The 27,785-nt window shown below is 37.6% G+C and overlaps 1 protein-coding gene across 1 annotated transcript in view; it reads left to right on the top strand.

Annotated features, from left to right (window-relative positions):
* ube2o (ubiquitin-conjugating enzyme E2O) overlaps nucleotides 1–27,785 on the top strand; it is a 69,411-nt gene that overhangs the window by 3,367 nt on the left and 38,259 nt on the right. Inside the window, exons 2-8 of the mRNA XM_039655633.2 lie at nucleotides 17,035–17,094; nucleotides 17,315–17,425; nucleotides 18,069–18,166; nucleotides 18,359–18,422; nucleotides 20,001–20,144; nucleotides 20,292–20,401; nucleotides 21,531–21,681. Of these exons, the coding sequence (XP_039511567.2) occupies nucleotides 17,035–17,094; nucleotides 17,315–17,425; nucleotides 18,069–18,166; nucleotides 18,359–18,422; nucleotides 20,001–20,144; nucleotides 20,292–20,401; nucleotides 21,531–21,681 (738 nt within the window). The remainder of the gene's footprint in view (nucleotides 1–17,034; nucleotides 17,095–17,314; nucleotides 17,426–18,068; nucleotides 18,167–18,358; nucleotides 18,423–20,000; nucleotides 20,145–20,291; nucleotides 20,402–21,530; nucleotides 21,682–27,785) is intronic.

Here is a 27,785-nt window from a genome sequence, read left to right as displayed (position 1 = left end):
AGGTAAGTCATATCTTTTTCTTTCCTAGGATGGTAAGGGAACAGTCATAAATGCCATTAACCCCAGTGATGGTTAGGTTTAGGGACGGGGTTGAGGTAAGTCATATATTTATATAACGTTAAGTCAACGGCGTTCATAAACACGCTGAAAGGCGATTATGCGTCTTGATAGCACGCCAAAAATGGAAATACGAATTGGCGTGTCATACACACGCTACTTCATGAGATCAGTCTGGGTCATCATATTATAAGAATATCCTGTAAGTTTCAGAACTGAAAACGTCCTTGTTAGTCCAATAAAAGCTTTTATTGACACAGATTTTAAAAGTGGGGCACTATGACGACAAAGAGGATAAAACACCACCCCCACAGAAGATGATCAACGCCTGCTTCACCACGGCAGGTTTAGCCCCGCCCACCGATTCGCGCATTACACACATAAGTATCATACATGTACATGCTTACCTCGTGATGACAAACTGGATCACTACCGAGCAATACAGAATATTGTGCAGTGCCTGGTTGTGCAAGACAGTCGCTGTATAAGCTTCCTGCGGATTCCAATAGGACTTCATGGATAAAATTTATTTTTAATGACGTTCCAGCTGATGAGGTAAAACATCGTCGTCTGTTCGCTTCATTTCACTGAGGATTGTTTTGTCAACAAGACTGGATTTGCAGACCGATTAAGAGTAAAGAACGGTGCTGTGCCGTCTATATTGGATCTGACAGGAATATTGTGCAACACACAGACTCTGGGTTGAACATGTATGGGCGAATCCGGTTGCCATTTGACAACATAGGACGTTTTCCCCCACGTACACGATGGGTGAGTTAAATTCATTATAATATGCAAAACTGTTCTCCACTCGCAGCAGTGGGTGTTTACTTCCAAGTCTTCAGTGCGACACGCCCATAAAAACCGACTGTTTTTTAGGTAGGCTCACAACCAGGGTACAAAATAGCCTATTACTTGTTCATTTTGATGTTTTTGAATGCAAAAACCAAGCGAACGTTATAAGTTGACCTCAGACAACAATATAATAACATTTAAAAAGCCAGTTCATGACCCCTTTAAAAATTTCATAGAACATCAAACAGAAAGCTCAAAACCTTTCTTTAACTTGAATTTCGTTTGTATTTATTGTCTTAATTTTAATCAATGTTTCATCAACTAATTGCCTGGATTTAATAAATAAAAAGTAAATATAGCAGACAATAGATCATCGCATGAACTGCAACTCGTCTCATAAATGAACCTAAATTCAGCATATACTGTAGACCTGAGAAATACACTCACCGGCCACTTTATTAGGTACCCCATGCTAGTAACGGGTTGGACCCCCTTTTGCCTTCAGAACTGCCTCAATTCTTCGTGGCATAGATTCAACAAGGTGCTGGAAGCATTCCTCAGGGAGTTTGGTCCATATTGACATGATAGCATCTAACAGTTGCCACAGATTTGTCGGCTGCACATCCATGATGCGAATCTCCCGTTCCACCACATCCCAAAGATGCTCTATTGGATTGAGATCTGGTGACTGTGGAGGCCATTTGAGTACAGCGAACTCATTGTCATGTTCAAGAAACCAGTCTGAGATGATTCCAGCTTTATGACATGGGGCATTATCCTGCTGAAAGTAGCCATCAGAAGTTGGGTACATTGTGGTCATAAAGGGATGGACATGGTCAGCAACAATACTCAGGTAGGCTGTGGCGTTGCAACTAGGGCTGCAACTAACGATTATTTTGATAATCGATTAATCGGACGATTATTTTTTCGATTAATCGATTAATCGGATAAAAAATTATATTTCATTTTTTGTTTATTATAACAAAATAAAACCCTAAAAACCACACTCTTTTGTGTGTTAAACAATCTACTTAATACAGATAACTTCATTATAAAGAAAAACAACAAATAAAAAATATATATATGACCATAACCTATGACAAAAATGCTATTGTAAACTATATTAGTGGATAACTCAGCAAAACTTAGCCTAGAAATATCACAAGTGCACAATAATTTTATAAAATCTAAACATTTAGTGAAAAAAACATTCCTTAGTGGGGAACAAATAAGAGACAATAAGTGTAGCACTAACTCTGGTAAAACGTACACATTGCTATTTGTATTGTTGTTATACATTCATGAAAAACATCGTAAAAATCAGATGCACAGCTGTTTTAAATGTAAAGCACAGCTGTTTAGTGAGGAAGCAAAATATAATAGATAGGACAGAACAAGAAAGGCTATTAATAAGCTTTCATTGCGCTAAAAAGTATTATGACATAATCATGAAAGAGCTGCACAGAGTGCAAATGCGCATCGCGAGCACTGAATGATGCGCTTGCTTGAAGCAACACGGAGTCACTGGGCGGCGCGCAGCTCTTCAGTGTCCGCCGCATTAAAGTTAAAAGCACCAAGGAAAGAGAAAGACATATTGACGGTGTATTATTCAGGATCTATGCAATAGTTTATTAAGACTTTTCTTTTAACAGTTTTAAATTTCAGTTAGGCTACTGTGCACGTGAAGAACAATTATACTGCGCCGACTCTACTATAGTGTTGTGATCTAACAGACACTCGGTAGAAAGTGATTAAGTTACAGCAATAAAAGTCTAGCAAGATAGAAAAACCATCATAGACCTTTATCTACGGATCAATTATAATAATAACATTGAATCATTGGAAAGAGATCATCATGTTAACTGTTGTAACGCGACGCGCTGTTTGAACACCGAATAGAGAATGACTGACAGCCGCAGTGGAGGGAAAAGCTTAGGTTAACTTGAATTTAATGACTTAAATATACATTTCTATCTCACATTATACTATAGTATGGCTTCATAAAGTATACACGATTAACGTAGGTCACCTATTTTGGTTTCAAAACGGCGAATTTACCGAAAGGTGAATGATTTTCGTGTGCTGCATATTGATAGCGGTTTCCTGATGACCGCAAATTAGTTCAAACTCACTGAATCAAGAGTGCGCATGCGAGACAGAAGATAATGTGCTCCAAACTGTCCGTGTTGCGCGCGCGAGACAGGGTAGAGCGGCGAGGGAGAGAGACTGCATGTGCGCCTCATGAAGCGCACGTAAGAAGCGCATGTTCCATGTAAACAATCCCCGTGACGTAATCAGACCAACTAATCGATAATGACATTCGTTGACAACGATTTTCATAATCGATTATAATCGATTTTATCGATTAGTTGTTGCAGCCCTAGTTGCAACGATGCTCAATTGGTACCAAGGGGCCCAAAGAGTGCCAAGAAAATATTCCCCACACCATGACACCACCACCACCAGCCTGAACCGTTGATACAAGGCAGGATGGATCCATGCTTTCATGTTGTAGACGCCAAATTCTGACCCTACCATCCGAATGTCGCAGCAGAAATCGAGACTCATCAGACCAGGCAACGTTTTTCCAATCTTCTATTGTCCAATTTCGATGAGCTTGTGCAAATTGTAGCCTCAGTTTCCTGTTCTTAGCTGAAAGGAGTGGCACCCGGTGTGGTCTTCTGCTGCTGTAGCCCATCTGCCTCAAAGTTCGACGTACTGTGCGTTCAGAGCTGCTCTTCTGCCCACCTTGGTTGTAACGGGTGGTTATTTGAGTCACTGTTGCCCTTTTATCAGCTCGAACCAGTCTGGCCATTCTCCTCTGACCTCTGGCATCAACAAGGCATTTCCGCCCACAGAACTGCCGCTCACTGGATGTTTTTTCTTTTTCGGACCATTCTCTGTAAACCCTAGAGATGGTTGTGCGTGAAAATCCCAGTAGATTAGCAGTTTCTGAAATACTCAGACCAGCCCTTCTGGCACCAACAATCATGCCACGTTCAAAGTCACTCAAATCACCTTTCTTCCCCATACTGATGCTCGGTTTGAACTGCAGGAGATTGTCTTGACCATGTCTACATGCCTAAATGCACTGAGTTGCCGCCATGTGATTGGCTGCTTAGAAATTAAGTGTTAACGAGCAGTTGGACAGGTGTACCTATAATAAAGTGGCCGGTGAGTGTATATCTATATTGAAATATCTACTTTTAAAGAGAACAATTCAAAACAAAAGACAGACTGCTCTCTGCTGTAATCCGTATGAAATATGCATTTCTCTCTGGTGTGTTCACTGAAGATCGCGAGTCAGCGTTGTCAACTTTGCAGCTACGCTGACTAAAAACACTTGTTCATTAAAGGGTTAGTTCACCCAAAAATGAAAATTAAGTCATTAATTACTCACCCCCATGCTGTACCAACCCCGTAAGACCTTCGTTCGTCTTCGGAACACAAATGAAGATATTTTTGATTAAATTTGAGAGCTGTATAACTACCACATTGGCTCCTAAGGGACTGCCTCTTGACGGCCCAAAAAGTCAATGAAGAAAATGTTTAAATATCCCAAGTGACTACCGTGGCTCAACTATATGTTTATCAAGCGACGCGAATACTTTTTGTGCGAAAAAACAAACAAAAATAACGAGTTTATTCGACTATTTCTTTTCTTCCTTGTAGGCCAGAAACGAGATTTCCTTTGATTTCCACGACGAAGATCACTAAAGATCGCAATTCTCGCGCATGCGTCGTGGAAATCTAAGGAAATCTCGTTTCTGGCCTACAAGGAAGAAAATAAATAGTCGAATAAACTCGTTATTTTTGTTTGTTTTTTCGCACAAAAAGTATTCGCGTCGCTTGATAAACATATAGTTGAGCCACGGTAGTCACTTGGGATATTTAAACATTTTCTTCATTGACTTTCTGGGCCGTCAAGAGGCAGTCCCTTAGGAGCCAATGTGGTAGTTATACAGCTCTCAAATTTAATCAAAAATATCTTCATTAGTGTTCCGAAGACGAACGAAGGTCTTACGGGGTTGGTACAGCATGGGGGTGAGTAATTAATGACTTAATTTTCATTTTTGGGTGAACTAACCCTTTAATAAACAATTAAAATGTCTTCATGCTATATTTGATGTATTCACATCACAATCATTACTTTTGCCAGATCTTTGTGACCGCTTTTATGTGCTTTATTGGCAGCGCCACCCTTACATAAATCACCGCACCCGCATTTTTGAAAAAATATGAATTTATCGACCGTTATAAATGCCAATACCGATAGTTAGTAAAATGCCTAATATCGGCCTGCTGATATTTTGGTCGGGCTCTACTTCCTATCAAAGCAAAGTTTTCGTCCTTGCTCTAAATGACAAGGCTTAGTACACAGGAAGATCGGTCTGCTTCTATAGATGAGTTCTGCTCTACATCTCATCTGTTCAGCAGATGTTTCTTACCAGAGTAATTTCAAATCAGGGATTGCATTTTTGTTAGTATGCTTCATCCTATTTCTTGTACTCATCAAATGGCTGCAAAGAGGAAATTGATGGAAAATAGTCTGTTCATGAGATCTTTAAAGGGTTAGCCCCTTAACTGTCACCGTCCCGGTACCGGGACGCCTAACTTTACTTCACTATATTTCTATTAAATCCTAATCTAATTATGACAAATTATATATTTTTGGAAAGGTCTAAGACTTCTAATTAAATATTCGACCCCTGTTTTGTGTTAAAAATTATGTAGGAAGAGTAATTAATGAATTTATGACAAGAGTGCACCTAAAAAAATCTGCATCATAACAGGAGGTCTGACCTTTGTCACAAAAAGTTGATGCACCCACTTTTAATCATTGAAACTTCTGTTTTTATGCTAAAAGTTCATAATAAAACATATAATCTAGTATTTTTCAATAAAAAATAAAAAGTATAGTATAAAATTATCCTCTAAAAATTATAATATACATGTATATATTATCCTCTAAAATATAATAATATTTTTTATCGCCTTTTTTTATTATATCACACATTTTAGTAGTTATCATAAATTAGGTATCATTTGAAAGCTTATAAACTCAGAATTCATCCTGTGAAAACCATTTTATAATTGAACGTTGCGTTACCATAGAAACGGTACTTATTTTATGAGGCTCCTCCCCTTTTGGGCATCCTTATTTTTCATAATTTATGATCAAAACCTTTATTAATCTTGACAAAACACATATTGTCAGAAAGGTCTGAGTCTGAAGGTTCCAAATTTTGTGACAAAATTGATATTTGGACAGAAATGTATTAATTTGTTAAGGCAGAATGTACACAACTAAATTCAATGGAATTCAATGGCACCCGGTGGCTATTTTTGGTACTACGCCTAAACAAAATCTCATGGGAACTTCAATTTTTGTGATATCAACTTCAAATTTGGAACATAACTTGGTTAGATTTATGGCTTTGATTTTAAAGTAATTTTAGAGTAAAAATATTTTGTAAAATATATATTTTATATAAAATAAAAAAATATATAGTACAGTATATTTGATTTACTGTGAATTAAAACTTCCATAACTTTTCCATACTTTCATTTTTTGAAGTGTTTTCACTTCAGCAATAATCTGCTGAGTGTTTTCATTAAAACAAGACCAAACTTGGGTATAGACGAATCCGACGAGCGTTCTTGTGTAGGCTGCCATCTTGTGGCGACGCCATTACTAAGCTGTTACACCGGCATAGACATATGCACCGGTATGTAAACAAACCTCGGAGATAAGGTGATAACGCACCCTTGATGACAGCTACAGCCAGGCAGACTTGTTGGGTTGATGATGTTAGACATTGGCCTCCAGTCACAGATGAAGGTACAAACGATCTTACAGATTATTTATGAAAATAGCTTGGCAAGCAAGCTAGGCTAACGTTTGCTACCGAGGAAACTAAAAAAAGATCTGTCCATTTGGCAACAATAAATAAATAATGGACACAAATGAAAAACATGAAATTGTTTATTTGATTTCATTTATTTATTTATCTAATTTTTACATTGCAACGGGCATGGGTAAGGTAACGTTACAGCTAGAAAGTATACATAATATCGACCAACTACTGTTTTTAAACCATGGAAAGAGGTCAATATAACAGCAGGAGAACAAATATGTCACATAACGTTACATTCAGCTCAGGAAAGCCATTTAATGACCATAGCATGTAAATTGAATAGAAAAAATAACAAGAGAGGAGATTTTGCTGATCACTATATCACACATCTATTATATTTTTTTACTTATGTCATTAAATAATTGTTATTATACGCGATTGTCCGCGTCTTGTACTCGCCCAGGAAATCTGTGTAAACCGTACGGCTCCAGACAGGGGCACTCGACCCGGGGTATTCACAATGTTTTCTCTTCAAAATTGAAATTTTACTGCCACCATTGAAACAATTTATAACGGAAACTGTTTACCCACTCGACATTATACAAGGGCTAACGTTGTAACGTTAGTGACAGTCGTAAATCCGGGAGCTGTTTATTCCAATGGACGCAAGTTGCAACTAAAACAATAGAAGGCAATGGCGCAACGCTACCCAGCAACAGCTCAGTAATGGCGCCCGCTTACTTCCGGTAGTTTCGCCGGATTCGTCTATATATTCCAAGGCATTCTTGAATTACAACCATTTAAGTGTGAATAGAGCATTTAACCCCCATTCTCAAAAAGGGGGGGTGACAGTTAAGGGGTTAAAGTATTTATATAACCAAAACTAAGTTTTCAATATAATTTCTAAATAATATCTCTTATGTGCGATATTCAATTTTAGTATTGATATTATCCTTGTAGCTGAGTGATATTATCCTTATAACTCTTTTTTTAGGATTATTAATTTGTCTAGATCAAGTACAGATAGGCCATTCCTTCATTTTGTCCATCTCTGCTATGCCATAATGCAGTATTATGCCATCATATTAATAGCTTGTTTTCACGTGACGTTACGCCACTGCGTTGCCATGGCGCGAAACGGAGATGGAGGGCAGGAAGTGATTTTCTATATTAGGAAGCACTATAACACACTCAAAATGCCTATCTTTTGCGTCGTTTATGGTTGCTCAAATTAGGGATGCACCGAATATTCGGCCGCCGAAAATTTTAATCACCGAAACAATACGGCCGAAATGTTGTGATGACGCAAACAGAAACCGCGACCTGCACGTGCTTGTCTGAAGCAACATGTCTGTGGTGTGTGCGTATTTCAGTGTATCTGAACCCGCGATGAGACGGAAACCTTGTTTATCCACCTATATATCCACCTATATCCACCTATATCTGCGAGGCAGGCGAAAGTAAACAAGGCAGCGCGAGTCTCCACAAACAGCGCGTGCACCGCTCCAAACGGTCGAGGCTTTTATACTTGACGCGCTCTCTGTTGTACTATTCCTTGAAACGACAGGGGGACGACTCAAGTAACTGTCCTCTAACCATCAGGAATCGGTGAGAAGAAGACAGATAAATACATGACAATGTTTATTTTTTAGTATTCCACCAACAATACAAAAATAATCATGTAAAACCCAGTAAACCCTGAGATTATTACTTGTGACATTACAAAAAAATATGTATATGGGAACATGTATGTATAGAACTAAATTAATGCTCTCTTAAATATTTTCTACATTCACTAAACATGTTTCATTAAGTTTCATGTACATTTGTATTAAACATGGACCATTGTTCATTTAAAAAGGCTTTTTATGCTATTGTATGCTAAATTTTTAAAATGTAACTAATTTAGACATGCAAACTGGGTGCTAATGTGATGAGAAGTTTGTGCTCGGCTTTGTTTTTGAGAGAACATTTCATTTTAAAACCTTTCTGCAGGCCAGTAGATTATTATTTAGTGTACACATGAGTGGGGTCAAGTTAAACATTTTAGTTTGAATTTTATTTTATACTGTGCATTGTGCTAAATAAATATTTGCATAATTTGTAATTGATTTATTATTTGAAAATGTTATATTAATTTATGCAATTGCAATGTCTTGATTTTAGTAAAGTTTGTACACATTCATAGCCATAAATGCAATGATACTAATAATTGGCATAATTTCTTTCGGTGTTTCGGTTTTCGGTTTTCGGCCTTGGTTTCCTCTTTTTCGGTTTTCGGTTTCGGCCAAGAATTTTCATTTCCGTGCATCCCTAGCTCAAATCGATCAAAACACGAGGAGTTTCTTATCGTGTGCCAAAAGTTGTTGTTCATAAGGGGGGAAAATACAAGAAATTTACAGAAAAACACCGGGGAAAATGCCTTGCAAACGTCCGTCTGCGGTCGGGAGCAACCGAATGGGAAAATGCCTGTGTGTGTGTGCAGTGATCACTTCGTCAAATGTGAGTATACATTATTTATGTGGCTGATAATTACATTATTCGGGTGTTTAAATACACTTATGTGGCTGTTTGTGTAACGTACCAGTTTCCGAATTTTGTAAAGTCAAAGTATGTCTGTAAGACGAGTTAGTTGCTGATATCTAGCCTCGATGGCAGGCAAATCTCTCAATTCAGTTGAAAATCGGTCCTCTTCATAACGTAAGGATCACGTCCAACATATGTTTCGATTTTCTTTTTATATATTTCTCTTGTAATAGCGTCTAAAGAAGTACAGTACGGATTTTCCTCCATCTCGTCCATTGCACTCTTCACTCCTTGCCCTCCATCTCCGTTCCGCTCGTCAACACAATCACGTGACTGCAAACCACCTATAGCCCGATACGTTAAATATCAGAGCTTTCTCTGTTGCATAAGCCTTAAAGGATTAGCAGCAGACAGCTTGAGCTCAGGTTTTCTCTATTGCCATTTGCCATGCCACTGAGTCTTTAATTGACTTAACTGTAGTTTGAAACTCACTCATGTTCTTTCCCCTTTAATTTTACTTTCAAAGTATGTTTGTTGGTCCATTTTAATCCCGTAAAACAAAAGTTGTCTTGATTTTTTTTTTTTTATATATATTTTTTTATCATAGTTTTTGTCCATGTGTAGATAGTTAATCTGTAGTACTGTAGATCTGATCAAGCAGGTTAGGACACCCTGCCATGGACCCACGTGCATTTAAGTTCAGCTTTGTATTAGAAAGATGTGGGCAAAGTGTCACCATGGTTTTCTTTTCTGTTTTTTAAACCAGGAATTAGGGGTGGGTGAGATGACCAACACATTATATCACTATGAGTAAGTTATATATATATATATATATATATATATAATGGTTTATTAATAAACTAGTGTTTTCTGTGTCATTCTTGACTCAAAAGAGGAAGTTGACGATGCTGACTCGCCACTTTGCAGTATTGTGAACGTACCTATGGAGTTGGCTATAAAGCCCGGAACACACCAAGCCGACAGTCGGCCGTCTGGCAGTTTTTGTGCGTCAGCCGACTAAGTTTCCTCTGTGTGTTCCACATGGTTCCGTGCTGTCGGCTGAAAATAGTCCTCATCGGCTTTGTTTCGCCCGATTTGACATGTTGAATCGGCATCGGGCCGTCGGGGAAAGAGAGAACTCTGATTGGCTGTTCAGCTTAGTGAAAGCAAAACAGCAAGCAAAGAAGTCAAAACGGTAAAGATAGAAGGCTGTTCTTATGTTACGTCGTTTCACCTGAGTTTTTCTTGGCGAATATTTTAATATTAACATGAGCGGAGTGGAATGAAGAAAGAGTTTAGCAGGATTGATATTCAAAACGGTAAGCATACGCTGCTTTGTTTACGGTATGTGTATCTGGAGCCGGCAGCGTCGGTTTTCCTTTTTGAGTGACGATTATAGAGTAATATATCTGCAGAAATAGACAGTTGTCTCATTTACACACAGGTGCAGAACGGACATTATAGCTGACAGTCGCCTGTAGCTCTCGGTGTGTTCAAGTGCAGCTTTTTACACAGTCGGCTTTCATCACCCCGACGAGAGCGGACAAGACGACAACACAGTCGGCTTTCATCAGCGCTAGTTCGTCGGCGTCGGCTTGATGTGTTCGGGGCTTAAGAGAGAGTTTTATCTGTTTCTTTTCGTCTTGAATTGTTGTTCGACGTTGTTTAAACGTAGATATTTCAAGCTTTCTATATATTTCTGAGTTTCGGTTCATTTATGAGATGAGCTTCAGTTCACAAGCAATGCAAGTTATATCGCGCCGGTGCGTCCATGTCCTGATTATATTGTCTGCTAGGCTATAGCCTATATTTGCCTCTTATTTATTAAATCCAGGTAACTGGCCGATGAAACATTTATTAAAATTAAGATACAATTCATACAAAAACGAAATTCACTTTAAAGAAAGGCTTTATACGAAACAAAACTTAATGTGGTCAAAATTAGGTCTCCCGATATGTTGCGCATCTTATTATACTCATGCATGCGGTTCACTTTTCATAATCAACATTGATTAAATAAAAAACAAACAAACATATGTTTAAACATACATATTAAACTAAATGCATTTCTTTAATGGCTACAACACAGCCTACAATAACATTGTAAATGTCCGAGTGTAACATCGCAGGGGTGCATTTTTTTGAATAGCCGTAATAATCAAATAATTCCCATCGATCATTGAATATTATTTTTGCCTTCCCTACAAAATACGACGTCTTGATTGGATAACAGATCAGCACCATAGCATATGAAAGAAAGAATAGGCCTAAAAAATAAATGAAATAAAAAAAATATATAAGTAAATAATAAATAAAGGAATACAAGATGCTCCGTAGTTTCTGCCGCATTGTATATTATTATTATTATTATACAAGCAGTTCGGCAGTTGTTGTTGCTGTTACGTGACCATCTGACTAGTCGACACATGGGGTGATGACATCGTTTCAAAAAATATACGGATTGGCCGTACACACGAAAACGCAAGGGTGTCGTTTTCAGATTTATCCACCCTGGGACCCGGTTTCAAAAAATAGAGGTTTCAGTGTCCCAAAACGCCGGATCCGTCTGGACGAAACGGCAATAGTACAAAAAATGTGTATGTATACAGCCTGTATACATACACTAAACGCGTCTCGTTGTGTGGACGGGGCCAAAGAGTGACAGCATCACGTTTTTGTGAAAAAAAAGTTTAACATCCTTAATCTTTCAGGGTAATTAGTATGGGGTCAGGTCGTTTTCAGAAGTTTTGCATCTAATAAAGCCCAGTTCTGTGGATGTTATTAATTTATTAGTTTATTTTTGGAACAATCCTAGTCTGGCAGTTAATCCAGTTTGGCAATAGGTATGATCTAACTGCTGAATACTACTAATTGCTTACTACAAAATCAACAAAATGACAGGAAGATTTTAATCAATGAAGTAAGGCATTTAAAGGGTGTGTCCTTTTAAGGCGTGGCTTCTGTAGTGCTGCAGTGTTCTGCTGCAGTCCCTCCTTTACTCCAACGCACACGTAGCCTACATGTACTGCATTTTGTTCATTTGCACATGAAGTCTAAACAAACATACAGTGAGCAGATTCTTATTGATTTTTGTAATTGAGCTTTGTTTTGGGCTCGGTCAGTGAAGGTTACTGAAAACTGAATAAATAGCCTGTTTTACTGAAAAAGGTTCACAAATATGGGACCATAATATGTGACATATTAACATGACATAACGTGGCATTTTTTTTTCAAGAATGAAAGAATAAAACAAGAATTAAACTTATCAGGAGAATATCTTTTGTGTGTGTGTAATAAGCACCATCTGTTTTTAATATAATACTGTCAGTGATCCATTTAGCTCTCTTCAGTGTGTTTATTTGTGTGCATGTGTGGATGAGAGAGAGACATTGCTGGAAATGCTGGGATAACTGCCCATTTTACTCTCCACGTCCCACCTGACTGTGCATTACCATGCACTGCACTGCTCGGTGCTTTAAAAAATTCCTGCTGTGAGCCAGAGCTGATCTGGAGCTATTTGTAATCAATTTCTTGGCTTCTACAATTTTCTAAAAACAGGACAGCTCTTTCTAGAAAAGTCATGTTGTGGAATGGCAAAACTTAATATAATATAAAGTCTATTTTTGGATGAGGGGTTGTTTTCGTGTGGAACTAACCTTAGCAAAATATTTGTTTTGCCTAACTTCTAGGTAAACACTGTGTCCAAATATATATGGGTTTGCATGTGATAAATAAAAAAAAAATCAAAATATCCTTGGTTACAGCTGAATGAAGAGAAGTGAGCATTTGTCCTCTTTAAGCAACTGTCTTCAGGATACACTCAAAAACCAAGACAGTTTGAGTTTAGTATCTAAGGGTGTATTCACACCTGCCTTGTTTGGTTCGATTGAATCGAACTCTAGTTCGTTTGCCCCCTTGGTGCGGACCTTTTGGCCAGGTGTGAATACAGCAATCGAACTCGGGTGCGGACCAAACAACCGAACCGAGACCCAGCTGAAGAGGTGGTCTCGGTACGGTTCCAAACGAACTCTGGTATGGTTCGTTTACGGTGTGAACATGAACCGACCCAATTGCAAGAAAGCACTGCGTCGAAAGAGAATATTGCGCGTCTTTCTGCACGTCCGCGCGTCGTGTGTGAATGTCTAATCGCGCAAAGATGCAAAAAAAATATCATTTGCAGTTCACCACCTTTTGGTGGTGGTTGACGAGTTTCCCCCTTAAAGCGAGTGCCGAGAAAAATTCTATATAAATGTAATGAATTATTATTATTATTATTAATGTAAGGATAGTTACAATACGAGGATGATGATGCGTTAATTTACGTTAAACTGGACAAACTTAATCGCAAGCGTTAACATTGACAGCACTTGTTAGTACACAATAAGAATCTCATTATTTAAATGAGTGAACATAGCCCCTCTCTATGAATGAAAACTTTATACTGTACCTTCTCCGTCTTCTGTGCAGTGCCACTTGTAACGCAAAGTTGAGATGTTGCCCAGAGATAAAAAAAAACAGAAGGTGGTCGAATGAAAAGATGCACGAGAGACGAGAGTTGTTGTATTTCCCCGCGTTTATAGAGCCACTCAAACGTTACACTTGTCGTCTTCTCAAAATCCGAATTACAACTTCGTATAGATGACATTGTATCATTGATACTCATTAGTTTCTTCATATTGCGTTTGTACAGAATTAACACAAAATTAGTAAAAGAACAAATATTGCAGTATGAAATATATGGAAATATCTCCATGCTGAGCCTTTTTTGCACTTCCTGATTTCCCTTGAGAATCCTTGTCCAATGAATGGACGACCTTAGCACACGTGTGGTTTGGTTTACAAATTTTGGTTCACTTGCAAAAAGAGCAGTGTGAAAGCAAACCGTACCAAAAAAAAAAAAATAATAATTTATTTGGTCCGGACCAAAGCAAGTGAACTATCGGACTTTCCTGGTGTGAATACACCCTAAATTATTTGTAAAGAACACCATTGTCACTCAGTCACTCTTTCTAGTGTTCTCACCCCACACTTCATGAACAGAAGGATGTAGCATAGATCACAAATGGGTATTATTAATAGTATCCTACCCTCACAAGAGACAGAATGAGCCCAGGGCCTGATATGAATCACAGCTATATTATTTTACTATGGAGGTAAATTGATTTTGAATTAAATTGGTTTGGTTTGATGAGTCATAGTAAAACTAGTCCCATTTGGAGTCTGTAAGGTGAAAATATCTCAGGAAAAAATGCTACAGATGCTTAAACAATAAGATCAGATCCATGTCCCTAGAGATTTTTCTGGATGGCAGCTCATCAGGACACAGCATGAATCCTGAATACATGATCACAAAAAGAAGGTTGCAATGTCCCATCTGTCTTTTGTCTTATGACATCTTTCCTTTTTTTCTCTCATTCTGTCTTTCTCACCCCTGACTCAGCGGTGGGGGTGGGGCTAACCTATAGATTGCCCAATAAGACAATGGGCGATCCCTGTACTGTGGCTTTGTTATAGATCAATAAACCTGTGTCACAATTTCAGATTTAAACAAATTTAAGCTCTAAAATGGACAAAACTAATCCGTTTTATAAAATGATTTTTTTTTTTCAGATGTCTCAACAAATTTAGTTGTTTTTATTGTATTAGATGTAGTCTGAAAGGTTTAATTTTAAGCTACCTTTTGGTTTTTGTCAACTGTTTTTTTTCTCCTGACCTATTCAGAATACTTTTCATATATTCAATATTCTTGATTTTTGTGTTTCACCTCATCTCTTTCTCTTTGGTTCTTAATGCATTTTGTCTGTTCTTTACAAAAAACTGAGATACTACATTCTTCCTTTTTTTGTTGCTTAATCTGTTTATTAAACTTTTACAATAACAGGATACAGGTACAAGAAAACAGGGAAAAATATCATTCCCACTCCACCCCAAACCCCCCACACAAAGGGGGAAAACAATGCATAACTATATAGTGCATGTTAAGCATTTGCGAATATTAAGTATATATATAGACAGGTATGTAGACATGCATGCACACAAAATCATAAACGTCTCATCAGATTTGAGCCATCATCATGATAACATCTTATTGTTTAAATCGACAGGATGTAGATGTAGTACTAGAAATTTCAGGAAAAAAAAAAGACAATGAATGGGTCCCTGGTCTGAAAATATGCTTGTGTTGCCTTTAACCATAATTTTGCATCTCGGAGCCAGTTGTCAATTGATTGAGGAAAATTTTGTTTCCATAACAGGAGAATGTGGTGTCTTGCCAGTTATGTTAGGAAGAAGGCAAAAGTGTTTGCAGTATATCCGGATAGGCCATTGACATTTGGGGAGATTCCAAAAAAGTGCAACCAGAGGACAAGGCACAATCTGTTTCTTTGACACCGAGTAGAAGTTATTAAAAATGTATATTCAGAAAGTTATTGATGGGCATAACAAAAAACATATGTATTAAATCAGCCGGGGCCTGATGGCAATGGTCACGAAGGGGATCAATACCTTATTTATCCAGTTAATTTTTTTTTCAAGCATCACTTTTGTCCAATGAACACAATGAATACATTTTAATTGAAGGATGAGTATGGACACGGAGCAGGATCTGGTTCCAAGTCTCTTCTTCAAATGTAAGCTCTTTACCACTGCTGTTTAATAAAGGAGAGATGATGGAAGAGATCAGTCTGTATAAAGTGGACATTTGTACCCCCTTTGTCTTCAAGAATATTATATATCTGGGATTATAGTGGGCGATTCGGAAAGTCAGGGAATTAATTTTTATCAAATGATACTACATTCTAATTTTATCTCATGGGGAGGGGTTGATCTGGGAAACCTGTGAAAAAGACCACCATCTTTCAGAATTAAGTACATTTTGAACCTGTACAAATGATTTATACCTGTTCTAAGATTAATTTATTTAATTAAATACTTTTTGAGTTGAATTTGGGTATTTATTTGGCCTTTATTCGAGTGGATCAGCAACAGGATCTCAAGGATGCCCCAATTAACAGATAGAGCTGTCCTGGATTCAGATTTAGTGTTTAACCCAGTAATTGCATCTCATGTTCATGAATTACACATACACTTGGTCCGATTGTTATTAGTTGCATTGTTTCTACCACAGTTTTATGATTTTGACAACCAAATTATATGAAATATTTGTAGACAGCAGATATTGTAAAGAACAATTTAAACTGATATTCAGACCTAATAGAATATGGCACTATTCAGTGTCTCATGAATAGACGATAGATTAAAATTATTTCAATAAATCCGAATCTGATGTTCCGAAACTAGACTGACTTTTTTAAATATCCAAAGCATGTTTATGAGCATTGAGCAAATGTACATCAGGTCAGATAGAAGTTAGAAGTCTGCTGCGTAGCTTGCAAGCACTTGCGAGCCCGGCTAAAGTGCGCATTGCCTATTGGTCGCAAAGGGGGCGCTTACGATCACCCTTCTGAAACCTAAAGAGACAAATGAGACGTCCCGCAGTCTTGCGAACTTGAGCATGAAAGTCCATAAGACTGCAAGTGCACATGAAGTGTGCCATTTAGGACAGGTCCACAGAGGTCATGGTCATGGATCAGCTGTCGTTTTTCTTTTTCTTTCTTTCTTTCTTTTTTTTGCAGTCATGCTGTGAAGAAAAATGTTGAATTATATTTATGATAAATATATGAAATATATTTTTTTGATTAGGAGAGTGAAGAGTCAAATGGAAATAAAGTTAAAGTGGTTGGAATTATTTGAGATATTGCTATTATCAACTGCTCACACATCTCTCCCTCTCATATAGCTCAAACTTGAAGATCGGTCTATTGTGCCTAGAGACTTTGTCCGGCGAATGAATTCAAATGTAAGTTGTATTTTTATTACTTGTCTTTAAAGACAAAACTATGTACAGAATAATAGAGAAAGTGTCTCAGAGACTCTAAATTTACTAGAATGCCTAGGACTACTAAAAAGTCCAGTTATGTAGTACAGACGCCAGTAGTACAGACGTCTTACTTTTTTTTTTTTTTAGGATGACAGTATCAGTACTTGATGGTTATTAATTTGTTCTTTTAATCCTGCAGGATAAACAGTGTGGGATTGTGACCAACATAAACACCAAATGTGCAGTGAAACTTGTAGGAACCAACTGTGTTCTATATCCTGTAAATAGCAAAGACCTGCAGCACGTCTGGGTGAGTAAAAAAAAAGAGGTGTTTCACAGGTGTTATATAGTGGTCTATATGGGTTTTCAGTTTCATTAGATTATTAATGAAAATTATAATAAATGCAAAAACTAACAATGAAGAAATATTTCTGTAAATTAAAATAGGAGTTTGGAAATGTGCATTACATTATTAACTATAGAAATGTATTTTAGTTTTATTTGTCTTTTTCTAATTCACACATAAATGCATACAAAGAGAACATTACAGTACATATGGTAAACAGGGAAGCTTGTGCGTGCGTCACACACTTGAACAAACTTCCTTAGTTCTCTTGCAGCATTCATGTTTGTGCTTCCATGCATAGGATGACCTCTGTCTAATTTCTATGCATATGTGTCAATAATTTTTTTAGATGTCAATTAAAGCCTAAATTAAATTTGTTACCTTGGTAATGAGAGGTTGCACAATGTCCTGAATGTAGGGAATGCTAATAATTGTGTTAGCTGAGGAGGAAAAAATTATTCTTGTGGAGGGAACATTGTCATTAAAAATGAAAACTTTACTGACCCGTAATAACTAACATTAATAGTAATTTCAATAAAGCATATTCAAATTGATGACTAATTGATAAATAGCTAATTATGTATCTGTGTTTTGTACCTGTCTACAGTCATTTATGTATGGTGACTACATTGTATATGACTTCTGGCTTGGAAAAGTGTATGATCTCAGCATCCAAATCGTTGTGAAGCTTTCCAACGGTGCACGGTAATGTAATGTATCTTATTACTTCACGTCAGTGTGGGTCATGCAGTATGATGCTGCATATATTGAACCTTTAAACCTTTAATCTTGTTCAAGTGCAACTCCACAGTAGAGAAGAAAGAATGCTACATAAACTGACTTTTTAGTATTTGTACTGAAGTGTTGTGTTTAATACAATTAATTTTTTAAATGTAGATGTTCTATGAGTGAGGAAGATGGTGCAAAACTCTATGATATTTACCCTCACGTCAGTGATGTGGTAGGTGTTCTTGTCTGCATTATCAATTATGTGGTTGATTTTTTTTTTTGATGTCATATAATATTCATTAGGGCTGGGTGATATAACAGTATTCAACAGTAGAAAAATGCTGGTCAAGTAAATTTTTTTTGCCCCAGTGTTATACTGTGCTATAAAAAACCTTTCCCCCCAGTTTCACAGACAAGGCTTAAAGGGTTAGTTCACCCCAAAATGAAAATTAAGTCATTAATTACTCACCTCCATGCTGTTCCAACCCCGTAAGACCTTCGTTCATCTTCGGAACACAAATAAAGATATTTTTGATTGAATCTGAGAGCTGGATCAGTCCTAGATAGACTGCATAAGGGACTGGCTCTTGACGGCCCATGAAGTCATTAAAGAAAATGTTTAAATATTCCATGTGCCTACAGCGGCTCAACTATAAGTTTATCAAGCGACGAGACTACTTTTTGTGCGAAACAAAACATAAAAAAACATAAATAACGACTTAATTCGACTATTCTATTACTTCCTTGTGGGCGCATGCGCGAGAACTGAGACGAGGACGTTCTTCTCCTTCGACTACTTTTTGTTACCGGCTGCTCCGCTTAGGAGTTTTACCGCCCCCTACCGTATAAGATGATGTGCTGATATAGCTGGAAGCGCAAAACGTTCTGTTTACAAGCAGAGGAAGATGCGCGCTGTACATACGCTTTTCAATTAGCGTATTTTCCGCACTACAAGGTGCACTTAAAAGCCTTTAATCTTCTAAAAAAAAAACGACAGTGTTCCTTATAATCCGGAGCGCCTTATATATGGATCATCATTTTATACGGTAGGTGGCGGTAAAACTCCTAAGCGGAGCAGCCGGTAACAAAAAGTAGTCGAAGGAGAAGAACGTCCTCGTCTCAGTTCTCGCGCATGCGCCCATAAGGAAGTAATATAATAGTCGAATTAAGTCGTTATTTATGTTTTTTTCGCACAAAAAGTAGTCTCGTCGCTTGATAAACTTATAATTGAGCTGCTGTAGGCACATGGAATATTTAAACCTTTTCTTTAATGACTTTATGGGCCGTCAAGAGCCAGTCCCTTAGGCATCCTATGTAGGACTGATCTAGCTCTCAGATTCAATCAAAAATATCTTTATTTGTGTTCCGAAGATGAACGAAGGTCTTGCGGGGTTGGAACAGCATGGGGGTGAGTAATTAATGACTTAATTTTCATTTTGGGGTGAACTAACCCTTTAAGCCTAGTCCCAGACTAAAATGCATGTTTTAGCTGTTTTAAGTGAAAGCAACTTGCACTGACTTATTTTAATATACCGGTATGTCAGTGCAAGTTGCTTTCAGTTAAAACGGCTCCAACATGTCATGTCAGTACCATTGTTTTGTTTCAACTGCACACTAGTAATGTTTTTTTCTAAGGTATGTTTATAAAAGCTACATAAATGTCCTAATTAACTAATGCCTACTACTGGCTTAATCTAACCCCTGTCTGTGAAACCTAGGCCATTATGTTTAATTCATGCATTATGCAGCTGTCTCACTCAAATGGTTGAATATGTCTCAGTGTGAAATGTTGCTCTGCATTTTACTCCAGGGTTTGTTCTTTGATGATGCCTATGGGTTCTATCCGGGGCAGGTTTTGATTGGGCCCTCAAAGGTTTTTGCTAACGTGCAATGGCTGTATGGTGTGAAGCCTGTTCTCAGTAAGAAAAGCAAGTTCAGAGTTGTTGTGGAAGAGGTAAGACAAAAGTTTGACTCCAACTGAGACAAGAGTTCTGTAATTGGGAATGTCGAAATAATGAAACCAAATCAGGCTTTTGCTACATGTCTCAACATGTTTTAATAATTTACATTAATACATTAATAAATCTGTCTATAATTACAGATTCAAGTGGTGGAGCTAAAGGTGACATGGATTACAAAAAGTTACTCTCCAAAGGGGTCAGACAGTGTCTTTCCACCGCCTTCAACCATCACACAGGAGAACCTTTGCAGGTACAATCAGCTTTTCACACTGCAGTTTTATCATTTTGATTATTTATAACTAGAGCTGTTGATTGATTTAAAACAAATTATTCACTAAACTGCCAGAAAGATTGTCACAGAGATAGATGGACAGTAATCCAAAGAGGCAAAGACCAGTGAAATATCAACAGATGTTTGGCATTCCATGAGCTTTTTTAATAGGAAATATTTAATTTTTTTCATTTCCATGTTGTAAGTAATCTTATCACTGACCTATAGACCACAGAAATGGCTTAGGGGCTGTTCATACAGGTGTATTCCTTTGTACAGGATTAGTTCACCTCAAAATGAAAATTTCCTGATAATTTACTCACCCCAATGCCATCCAAGATGTTCATGTCTTTCTTTCTTCAGTGGAAAAGAAATAAGTTTTTTGATGAAAACATTTCAGGATTTTTCTCCATACAATGGATTTCAGTAACCAAATCTGAACAGTAACCAAATTGTTGAAGTCCAAATCAATGCAGTTTTAAAGGGCTTTGAAGAGCTTCAAAGGGTTCTGCACAATCCCACCTGAGGAGTAGAGTCTTATCTGGCGAAACGATCAGTCGTTTTCTAAAAAAAATAACAATGTATATATAATACTTTTTAACCACAATTGTTTGTCTGGTGCTGGTCTGCGACGCGGCAGGCATTACGTAATCACTTTGGAAGTCACTCTGGACGTAGACGGAAGTACCAACCCATTGTTTTAAACATCCAGGTTACGCACACGAAAGGTCCATTTTAAACAATTAACTGACATAAATATTTCATTCAACATACAATAAAATTTGAATGATCCTCCTTCTACACACTTGTACACAATGGGGCAGTACTTCAGTCTATGTCCAGTGTGACCTTTCCAACGTGATTACGTAATGCCTGGTGCATCGCAGACCAGCACAAGATGAACAATTGTGGTAAAAAAGTATATGCATTGTTATTTTTTTTTAGAAAATGACCGATAGTTTTGCTAGATAAGACCCTCTTCCTCAGCTGGGATCGTGTAGAGCCCTTTGAAGCTCTTCAAAGCCCTTTGAAACTGCATTGATTTGGACTTCAACAATTTGGAGATTTTTCAATTAAATATTTTCTTTTGACTTTCTCTAATGTTCAGGGTGAAGCGACTTGGGTACTTTGATCATACTCAAAGGCAACTTGGGGAGAGATCCCTGTATGTTTTTCCCGCCAAGAGTGAAACCACACGGATAACTTGTGAGGGGCCAGAGGGGGCACCTGCTCACCCTGAAGACCCTGTTGTACGAAAGGTATGGATGATTTAACCATATCTGGCATGTCTTTTGAAAAGCAGATTCTTTGTTGTTAGAAGTTCTGCTGAGTATAGATGTCTAAAGTATCAGTACTGCTGCACTAACTTGATTCTATAGTATCAGTAGTACAGAGTACCTTTTCAGTCTGGTACCAGAGTGGATAAGACAAAAGTCTTTGGCGTGAGAGACCCGGGTTCGAATCTACTGTGAGACGCCAATGTGTCCCTGAGCAAGACACTTAACCCCTCAGAGGCGTGCGACCTCTGACATTTATATAGCAATTGTAAGTCGCTTTGGATAAAAGCATCAGCTAAATGAATAAATGTAAATGTGACTGTTTACTGATGCTGCCGTATTAGCATAGACCACGATTGAGCGGTACACAGTCCGCCATTGTTTCGACGCCAGAACAGCTGTAGACTATGCATTATTCAGTCCCTCCAGAAAAATGCGATTATGCAATCACATTATACAGTAGATAATCAGCCAAAGTCGCCATATTTATGCGCGGGTGGGCGCATTTTTTCAAATATGCCGCACTTTCGCCGTATATGCTTACACAATTTTATATTCCTTGCATTTTTGTCGAAAAAATGTCACATGTATCTTAGCAGAAAGTTGAAAAATGTTGCGTTTGCTTCACACGAGCAGCAATTTCCCCATGTTGCCATTGGAACTTTATGAAGTGACGTAATTATGCGACATGAACATCATCGAAAAGCTGTAAAACAGGAGCACACTATTTTTTTTTACATTTTATGTATTCATTTTTACAGAAGTTGTAGCATATTCCTTTTGTAAAGCTACAGAGCTTGTTTGACTCATCAATGTTTTGTAAGTTTGGTGTGTTTATTAAGGTCTGAAATAAAACAAGATGAGAACTTGTATATTCCCAGCACTTTTTGTGATGTACTGTAGTATGCTTGCTTATCATAGGAAGGAATAAGAAATGACTCTTTACATTAAGTTCGTAGCCTAGTGAGAACAGGGTGTTGGGGGGAATCACTTTTTTTTTTCTTTTTTTCATCAGTTTTTGCAAGTTCCTGCAATTTCAACGCATAAAATGGCATAAATAACCTGCATATTCCATCGCATTTTTAAAGAAAAACGAGCCGCATAATCAAGGATTTTTGCCTGCAACAATCACAAAACAGATCAGATGCATATTTAAAACTGGTATATAATAACATTTTTACCTTTCAAAAGCCTTTCCAATATTTAGGGCCCAAGCCTTGAAAAGGCGAAGTCCATATAGTTTTCCTTAGGATTATTTTTTTGTTGTTTTTAGGGCTCAAGCCTTGAAAAAGTGAAGGCCCTATTGTTTTCCTTAGGATTATTATTATTTTACTACCTTTTAGGCACTTTTGGGGCCCTTAAAGGAGTAGTTCACTTTACAGTTTTTTTCAATTGTTTACACGCAATTTTGAAAACCGCGTTCTTTTTTTCAAAATATAATGACAATTATCCAAACACCACACTCAATTTGCATAATTCCTAGATTGTTTGCAAAATGACACACTTCTGTCAAAACATACACACTTAAGTCAAAAGATATACACATATTTGTAAAAAAAATGCCATTAGTTTTCATTTAACCAACACAATCCTCAATGATCAGACACTATTGAAGCCAGTTTCACACTGCTGTGATAAATAAACACATTTGTAAAAAACTATTTTTAGGAAATAGCATGTGCTAGATTTTTGGCCAGACATTGTTATGTAATGCCAAGTTCAGACTGCACGATTTTAAAAGTAGTCAGGTCGCTGCTCTTTTCACACTGCATGACTATCTTGGCCACCATTCAGTCACTGCTGTGTTCACACTGCATGATAGATCGGCGAAAGAAGGTTTCACACTGCATGACTTTACAATGGGAAAAATAGAAAAAAACTACGTTTCACAACAAACACACTTGAGATGTACAAGGAAACAGCCCGACATCACACGTGCTAGTCCGGAGTTCTCACGGTGAGACTTTTTTTCTTTTTCGACCCGGTTGTGATAGAGCTCAGATGACACGTCAAATAAACGCGGGTGCTCCTGCCAAATTTCTACTCATTTTGCTTCCATTTCTTGGGTCCAAATAGACCGAGAAGAAATCTTTTTTCTGAAACAATGCCATGGATGTTGATATGTGATCAATAACTCCTCCCCGAACTCCCCTGTATCTTGCTCTCTCACTGGTTGTCGGTAATCACCGATGTAGTTTTCAGTCAAAACACTTTTCACACAGCAGGATTTTGAATCGCCGACAGGTCCAGATATTTAGCATGCCAAATATCTCACGGGCGTCAGCGACTCATCGTGATTCTCTCAAATCACGTCTTTGCTCATTCACACTGCGTGATTGTCACTCGCGTGAACGAGCACCGATTTGCCTGTGATTTCGGGCATTTGTCGGCGATTTCTCAACCTGTCGGCGAGCCAAAATCGTGGCTAAAATCATGCAGTCTGAACTCGGCATAAGGGATAATTGAAAAAAAGATGAATTAAAAAAAAAAGTGACAAACTCACAACATTCTTCATGATTAGTTTGAGATATAGTGAGACTGTACACAAATATATAAACTTACCAAGCACTGCATGCACAACACTGATGCTGCAGACTGAAAATTTCAAGTATTTATTTCAATACTTACAGTATTTCTTAGCATAATCAGTTACAGCAATCAACCAAAAATGAAATCAATGAAACAAATAATATCTGTAAACAAATTACAATTAGGCCATCCTTAAAAATATTTTGGTTTGCAGTAACAGCAAATTTTTTTTTTAAAAAGGGTCGGTAGGTAGGTCAATATATTTTTTTTGTCAAGATTCAGTATAAAAAAAAGTACAATTTTGGTCATGGTGATCATGAATTTTTGAAAAATTGCATATTGTGACATCACTGACTGGGTCTTCAAACTGTGCATCCACCGCTAGTGTTAATGCAACCTACAACCGGTTACGTTTTAGGCCAATCACAAAATGGAAAAAATATCTATTTGTTATGCAGCAGTGTGCAGGCTTTTTTGTTTTTTTATATACATGAGATATAAGCAAAAACAAGTACAAACACATGGTGAAACAAAGAATACAATTAAACAAAGATAAAAATTAGCCTATATACACAGTGCTTTAATTTTAGAAAGGTCTAAAATTAGCTACTTTTCAGTTAAGTGTGTCGCTCTGTTTGAAAAAAGTTTAAATTAGTAATTAGAAAGTTTAAATTAGTTTAAATTAGAAATTTAAAAGTTTAAATTAGAAATTTAATTTAGTAATCAAATGTAAAATGACACTGCATGGTTTATCATAGTTAGATTAATGCTTATTATAGTTTAAGTTATTCATTCAAGAGCTGTGAGTGATTTTTCTCTGCTTTTTGTTGTTTGATTCGCATTACTGGCTCAACCATCACATGTTTATTAGACTACTGCCCCTTTAAGACCGAGTGCGGATCTAATAGATGACTGACGCACCATCATTTTCTCCCAACTATTTACGTCCATTTAAGACAAACTGTGTTAAAATATAAAATGACCTGCTCTGAGATTCATTTAATGTATATTTGATAGTTTAGCTGCGAACATGAAGCGCAAAATGAGGCTATAGCCTACTTTTCTTGTCTCGTTGCAGTGGATTTCGGAGCGCGCGTCGCCTTGTGAACAGCGTCTCTTGCGCAGACTTTTGTGCTTTTAATAGCTCTTTTAATGATTGAACGCGTCCGCAGTTTAGCAACAGTACAGACTGCGTTCAACAACAATCACCGATCATGCTGATTCTGACGGTACGTTTGGGTTTTAGGAAGAAATGACAGCGCAACGCAGTGAAGGGAAGGAAGTTGCACTAACGTTAGACAGAATGCGTCTGTAATGGTTTCATCTCAAATATCTTCTTTTTATAATCTTTGAAAGCGGAAATCTAAAATACTATTAGAATAATATCCCAGATCTAAAGTGTAACCACGTTCTGTCCTCATTGTCACTCATTAAGCAGGGCTGTCGTGTTGTCCGCGCTGTGGCTCCGGGTGAGAGATCGCTCGCTTCTGGACTGCAAATAGCAAAATTGCATCACAGACAAATTCTTTATTATTATTATATATAGAAATGGTTGATATTCAGCGCCGTTGCCCGTTTAATACCGGGTTTACGAAGCGGGAACACTGAATGAAACGAAGCGAACGTAAAAGCCATAGTGTGACACGGGTTTTTATTTAAAAGAAAGAACGTAGCCTATGTATGTAGACATAAGAAACTTTCACAATACTAACTAAAATATAATTAATATTATTTTATTGAATAAATTAGTCGTTTGAACTGAAGAGTAAAAAAAAAAAAATCGATCGGTCTGAACTCAAGTTACAACCGGCAAGTCGGTCGGACTAAAAGGAAAAAAAAAATAAAAAATTGAGTCGGCCCTAAATTGACAGGGTCGGTCGGGTTACGGCAAACAAGAATATTTTTAAGGGTGGCCTTAATGCATGAAGTACATACTTGACTCGGAAGAAAAACTAAAGTAAAAGCAACAAGAATATTGTAATTATTCAGTTACAGTATCAACCAGAGATTTGGTTGATCTCTTTGTCCAGCTTCCATCAGTGTCAGTGTCATGGTTGATAACATGGTAACACGGTCAATAAGTGTTGCACGGATTTCTTGAGTCAAATTTGGTCCTCGTCTTCTTTGTTCAGGTTCTATCAACTCTTCAAAGTCATTCTCTACCTCTTCCTCTACCTAGGCCTTTTTCTCTATCTCCTTCTTTTCCTCTTCCTCTATACCTCTTTCTCCTGTTCTTCATCCTCTACCCCCTTCTCCTCATCCTCTTCTTCCTCTACCTCCTTCATGTCCTCTTTGAGCTCCCCCTCTTATTCTCACTCTTCTTCTTCTTCTTCTAGATCCTTCTTTTTTTGTTGAAGACTCATCTGAGTGCTGCGTTTTCAAATTAGCACATCTGTGCTTCCACACCTGGTGGATGTGAATATCCAATTCGTTCATTAGTGTGGTCAATGGCAAACTGGGGCTTTGTAATGACAAGGAAGTAACCTCACAATCCTTATTTGTGTCTAAGGTGTGTAGAGTTTTACAAATCACTGTGTGTAATGTTTTGCAAAAAGGGTGAAGCTGACAACGTGCTTACAATTGTGCAAATCTAGGCCGGTGTTTTGCTCCTTGAGTGTAAGGTTTGCTAATAGTGGGAAAGTTTTAATTTTAGTGTGTAAGCAACTGTAAAATTGAAAAAAACTGTAAAAAAAAATCTTGCTGATAATTTACTCACCGCCATGTTCATCCAAGATATCCATGTCAATCTTTCTTCAGTTGAAAAGAAATTAAGGTTTTTGATGAAAACATTCCAGGATTTTTCTCCATATAATGCACTTTACTGGTAACCGAACGGTTCAAGGTCCAAAAGACAGTTTCAGTGCAAACTGTTCAAAGGGCTTTAAAGGGCACCTATTATGGCATTTAAAATGTTCCTAATATTGTTCTGGGAGTCCCCAACAACAGTTTTACATGAATACAATGACAAAAAAACACTTTTGTTGTCTTATAATATGCATTTATTTTTACCTGATTTGCTCACTGACTCCCAAATGATTCGTACAACATACTCATTTTTTCAAACCACTCCTTTGCTTGACGCTAATCGGCGGTGATTGGTCAGATGACCCAGTCAGTTAGTGTTTGTTAGCATAACGCATAAACATATTGATAAAGCACTGCAGTACTACAAGACGCTCTATTCTTTATGACAACTCCAATAACAGCGACAAACATTTCACATATTTAAAAAAAATTGACATTGGAGACCTAGAAGCTGCGCTGAGCGTAACTTACACACACACACGCACGCACGCGCGCACACACATAATTATTGCGCCTTCCCTCCTCGCGCCACGACGCTACAAAACCGTACAAAACCCATAAAAGCAACAATTAATAATAATACTTACAGGTTGTGATTCGAAGGAGGAAGCTGATCCATATACACTGGGTAAGTTACTGAGCCCTCCTTTGCATTGTAGAACACAGTGTCTTCTCGACATGATGCTATGATGAAGTATTTGAATGTGTTCTAGACTTCCGTCTGCGCGCGTAGTAACTGGGCGCGGCCAGTT

The sequence above is a fragment of the Pimephales promelas genome, chromosome 8 (assembly GCF_988280905.1).
Source record: "Pimephales promelas chromosome 8, fPimPro1.hap1.1, whole genome shotgun sequence".
Taxonomy (NCBI): domain Eukaryota; kingdom Metazoa; phylum Chordata; class Actinopteri; order Cypriniformes; family Leuciscidae; genus Pimephales; species Pimephales promelas.
Note: the sequence above shows the minus strand (reverse complement) of the source record. Positions and strands in the feature narration are given on the sequence as shown.